Source organism: Atta colombica, unplaced genomic scaffold, assembly GCF_001594045.1.
Source record: "Atta colombica isolate Treedump-2 unplaced genomic scaffold, Acol1.0 scaffold126, whole genome shotgun sequence".
Lineage (NCBI taxonomy): Eukaryota > Metazoa > Arthropoda > Insecta > Hymenoptera > Formicidae > Atta > Atta colombica.
The window spans coordinates 5,375,889-5,381,237 of record NW_017259213.1 but is presented as its reverse complement, the minus strand read 5'-3'; the positions used below and the strand labels follow the sequence as shown (position 1 = coordinate 5,381,237).

At 35.1% G+C, this 5,349-nt stretch overlaps 1 protein-coding gene across 1 annotated transcript in view; it reads right to left on the bottom strand.

Moving 5' to 3' along the window:
- LOC108684072 (collagen alpha-1(I) chain-like) overlaps positions 1–4,874 on the bottom strand; it is a 7,672-nt gene extending 2,798 nt beyond the window's left edge. Inside the window, exons 1-5 of the mRNA XM_018188118.1 lie at positions 4,618–4,874; positions 3,398–3,444; positions 2,029–3,013; positions 491–1,840; positions 229–297 (exon numbers count right to left, since the gene is read on the bottom strand). Of these exons, the coding sequence (XP_018043607.1) occupies positions 229–297; positions 491–1,840; positions 2,029–3,013; positions 3,398–3,444; positions 4,618–4,684 (2,518 nt within the window). The 5' untranslated portion in view covers positions 4,685–4,874. The remainder of the gene's footprint in view (positions 1–228; positions 298–490; positions 1,841–2,028; positions 3,014–3,397; positions 3,445–4,617) is intronic.
- Between the last annotated feature and the right edge of the window lie 475 nt (positions 4,875–5,349).

Here is a 5,349-nt window from a genome sequence, read left to right as displayed (position 1 = left end):
TGTATGTATATACTTATATATATATAATTTACATATAAACTGTAATTTACATGATAAACTCTAAATATATATTATGTAATGAATTGCTCCTAAACATAAATTTATTGTTACGAAAAATTTTCTTATATTTTTTTTCAGTTATGAACTATTATTATTTTAAAAGTAAAAAATGTAATTTATAAAAATGATAAAGATTCAATTAAAATTTTCAGTTATTAATGCACATACTTCCAGTTCCATATAAAAATGGATTTGCTGAATTCCATGGCACAGGACTTTCTGGTGTTATACTTGTACCTTTAATGAAAATTAAAATTAAAATTTAGCTTTAATCATATACATATTTATAACTATCAAACGGCTAGCATGTGATATTTCTTGTATTATTTAAGTAATGCGTAAAATAATGTTAGTTGTTTAAACAGTTAAATATTTAATCAATTTATCAATTATCAATTTATCAATATTATTTTCCTCTCATTTTTCTTACCTTGCGTTCCAGGATAAACTGGTCTAGCATCAGCTCCGATATTATGAAGTGAATCCGGTCCATATGCTGCTCCAATATTTGGAACATTTCCATCGCCAGTTCCAGCGGGATAATATGTTTTATTAACACCACTAGGACCTATTATTCCATCACACAATCCCTGTACTGGTACATTATCTCTTCCACTACAATTGCTGTTGCAATTATAATTCCCACAACATCCTCCACAATTACTACTTTCTTGCAAACCAGTGGCACCTTCACAATTTCCACCTGGCCCGCATCCAGATCCACTTCCAGGTCCAGATTGTATCTGGCCTGGCCATGCCTTGCTTCCATCTCCAGGTTGCTTACTACTAGACCAAGCTCCACTTCCACTTGCTGGTTGTCCGGAAGGCCACGTTCCACTTCCTTGAGGTTGCTTGGCAGGCAAAATACTTGGAGAATGCCTATCAGGCGTAATTCCACTTCCATCTCCAGGTTTTCCATTAGACCAAGGTCTAGTGCCACTACCGGACTGTCCTCTAGGCCAGGTACTACTTTCGATATTAGGATATGTACTATGGGGAATAGTTCCATAAGCAGGTTTAGTACTTCCGACAGAACCTTTGACCCCGGGAGTATAACTTGAACTTCCTCTGTACGCTGGTGTTGTACCATACAATGAAGTAGTCCCAGTTATGCTGGGAATGTTATATGTACCAGGAAATGTTCCAAACGCACTTGCACCAGTACTTGCAATTGCGCTACTACTCGCAATATTAAAGTTAGGTTGTTTCGGTCCTGTTCTGTCATATGGAGCAGATAACGTAGAACTTGGGGTACTAACGTGACTAAATGGAGTTTTAGTTGTTCCAAATCCAGTATTTAATGTTGGAAATCCAATATGAGGAGTAGTTCCTGTACCACGCCAAGGACTACTTCCAGTCTGACCTAACCAGGAGGTAGTACTTCCATAACTCGGTTTTGTGACATCCGGATGTTCATAAACACCGCTTGGTGATCCTGGTGATTTTCTAGGAGCAAATGGATCAGTTTGGAGTCCAGGAACAGTTTTAGATGAATCGATTCCTTCATATGGTCTTTTAGTAGTTCCGATAGTATTTATTATAGTTGTGGGCGTACTATAAGAACCAGGTCTGGGTTTGTTATAACCTCCTAGGCCATAATAGTTATTATCAATGCTAGAGGGTGCTTGATCTGTTCCATATGATCCTTGTGATGCCTGGGTATTTGTTGGCTTATGGAGATCAAATGGATGATCTTTCCTTCCAAAGCTAGAAGTTGTTCCATAAGGACTTCCAACACCAGATGTTACGCTTGCTCCAGCATAAGCGCCAGTATATGTGCCTGTATAAGTAGAAGCATTATTTATATTAACATTTTAAAAAAATTTATGTTGACAGATATTTCATCGTTTCTAATATATCCGTTCAATATAATAAATTATATTTTTCATCATTTTCTTATTCACTTTACTGCATAATAGTTATACTAATATTAATGAACAATAAATATATTAAATTACAAACACGCACTTTGTGTTCCAGGTTGTCCGTAAGGTCTATTCTGACTTTTCTGCGGATTTCCATAACTTGGAGAAGATATGCCACTTCCTGCATGTGGTATCGCGGAAGAAGAACTGCTCGGAAATTGATTGGTAGGCCATCCTTGTCCGGATTTTGTCATTGCGTCGAAGTTTGGGACAGATGCACCAGGTCTCTGTGAAGAAGGAAATCTGCCGTCGTGTCCACTGTCCCAAGCGGGTTTCGGCGAAGAGCCAAAACTACTAGGTGTTGTCCTTCGGTTCCAGTCTGGCCAAGAGCTCGGTGTTGTTCCAAAAGCGCCCACGGTTACGCTACCGTATCCGGGTTTTGACGCATCAGCGGATGGAGTATTCCAGCTGAATCCAGGTTTTGGAGTACTTTCATAGCCACTGATTGGCCTCGAATATCCTATGCTCGGATAGTTGATACCGCCTGAAGGACTGCCAGGGCTACTGCTTAAAGGACTTCCAGGGCTACCCCCTAAAGGATCACCAGGGCTACCGCCTAAAGGACCACCAGGGCTACCGCCTAAAAGACCGCCAGGGCTACCGCCTTCCCCATCATAGACACCCGTAGGTCCAGTCTTATGCACACCAGATGGATGCGATCCTGGTTTATGTCCTCTATTAGAATCATGATGATGCACTTCATGTGGTCTGTATTGACCATCATCGCATTCATCCCCATCATTTTCATCTCCCTCCTCCTCCGGCTCATCCCGTTCCCAGTAATCGTCGTTCTCCCATTTGCATTTAGAGCAATCATTATTCTTATTATAGCCGTGACCTCCGCCTTTTATTCCATGATCATAACTGGCGCCGTGTCCTGAAGGCGTGCCATAAGATTTTACACCACGGTTAGCATTGTCGTGGGGAAAACCGCTGCTGTCGTAACTACGAATTCCCTTATGTCTATCGTAAGCACCAGAAATATTTTCTGTGTCTTCAAGCACACTGGTACTGCTTAATGCAGATGCCTGGTAAAAATTTTTCTCATAAAATTTTTTATAATTTTTTATATTAACAATTTGTAAATAATTATATGAAATTATGAGATATTTTGAAAAAATTCGAAATTATGAAAAAAATTGTTACATAAATAAGAAAATATAAGAAATGAATACTTTATATGAGAAAATATGAAAAAATATTTAACATATTTGGAAGAAGAAAATCATACAAATGATGACAAAATATATAGAAAAAAATCATACTTTTTCATATAAAGAATTTCATTTCTCATATTTTCTCATACATATTTGATGAGTATTTGTGAATATTTAGTGAGAAAGGCGATCATTCTGTGAGTAAATATGACATCTGAAAAATTATGAGAAATTATGAGAAAAATTTTTACATACACCGGTTCCAGCGTATGCACCGACGTATGCACCAGCTGATACGCTATCTAAAAAAAAATAAATATATAAGTCATTTTTAACAATGTTTAAACTGTGATATATGTGAGCATTTTGTTTCTTTGCTTTTTTTTATTTTATACAAAGTTTTGAAAATCGTCAAGTTATAAACTTCACTTAATATTCATTCTACGTAATCTATAATTAAGTTGCTGAAACATTCTCACGTAGAATAATCGAATATTATTATAATAATAAATAAAGATCCGAGCATAAAATGTTGAAATTTGTATAGCGCAATGGAATATATATGTATATGACTTTATTCTCACAGAAACAAAATTGACTGAATACTTGTCTGCAATAATCTCGACACTTTCTGGATGAAGATTGTAAATTTTTATCAATAATTCGTAACAGAAAATATTACACAATACACGTGAAAACAATTGTATTCCTCCGCAGATAGGCCAACAATCATATATGTAATTATGACGCTATGGCACCAAAGAGATGTGACCTCCAATATTATTTATAAAGATGATTTCATTGAGTTGTACACAAAGGAGGAATAAATATACACACTAAAGACATCGCTATTGCTTTCATTGTCTATTCATGCACGTGTACTTGAAATTTAAAATAATATAAGTTTATAATTTTGATAGACTACAATAACAGAACTAAAATCATTAAAAATTTAATCAAATATAAAAAAATGCTTTTCTAAGCAGTTGATTATAAATTATATTATAGTCTCATTAATTATTATAAATTACATATATTTTTGTAACTGTATTAATAATTATTAATTTATAAGTGTATTAATAATTTATAACTGTATTAATAATTTATTATTTATAAAATAATATAACTGTTTTTTTAAAAATTGATTAATATATTTGCTTTGATTAATAATATATTTGCTCAAAAGTAAATTACTTATTTTTAGAACCGTCTCTTAATTTACCGTTTGTATAAAAAAAATAGATAATTTTTCTATTTATATCTATCTCACACAGAATGCAAAAAAAAGAGAGAGACAGATAAAATTGTCAGTAAAAATAAACTTATTTAATAAATAGGTAAGCATTTAAAAAAAAAATTAAGTTTTTCTTACAAATGTGTGCAATTATATTTTGATTTAAAAATCGCCTGATTGGGCGCGCGCACGACAAATATTTATGTAAAACTATAATAGATTTTACAATGTGGGAGGCTACCTGAATCAGCGAGAAACGCGCATGCGAAAAACACTGCCAGAGAACATTGCAAGCTGCGGATCCACATCTCAGCGATCTCGGCGGAGGCCGGCTCGCGAATGTTGCTTTACCGATTGCTTCGTTTACACTGCGGCACCGAGTGCCGATCTATTGCCAAGAGTATCCTGATCGAAAGCTCGTATATATAATGAGGATATCCCCAACAGTGAAAGGGACGCCGCGGATTCCGAACGTAGCCGCGAGCGATTCGCGAAGGTGGCATCCTCAGCAGCTCAGCACAGCCAAAGACATTCATACATTATCAAGCAATGAGTAATTATTGTTTCTATTATTTACTACTACCAGACAAACGATCAGATACTAATAGAAACAATAGATATGATATAGTAAAACGGTAGAACTGGTTTGAGATGGTCCATTATAGCCGGAGATGACTACGTCATCTTTCTTTAGGAGTTTCCCGAGAGAGACTTCAATGCTTGTCACGTTTACGCATCCTGTATGGCATGCTATGAGTGCTGCGAATCCATACACATTTTGTATTAATCTCCTACAAGGAGTTCTCGAAGTCTTTTTCGCTTATTGTATCTTCTATCAAGATATCAAAGTTAATTTAATATATACAACATATCCATTAAACATATTATTTTTTGTTAAAAAAAAAGTGAATCCGAGTCCTTTAAATGACTTATATACTTGTTGATATAATATAATATAAAATATATAATATAT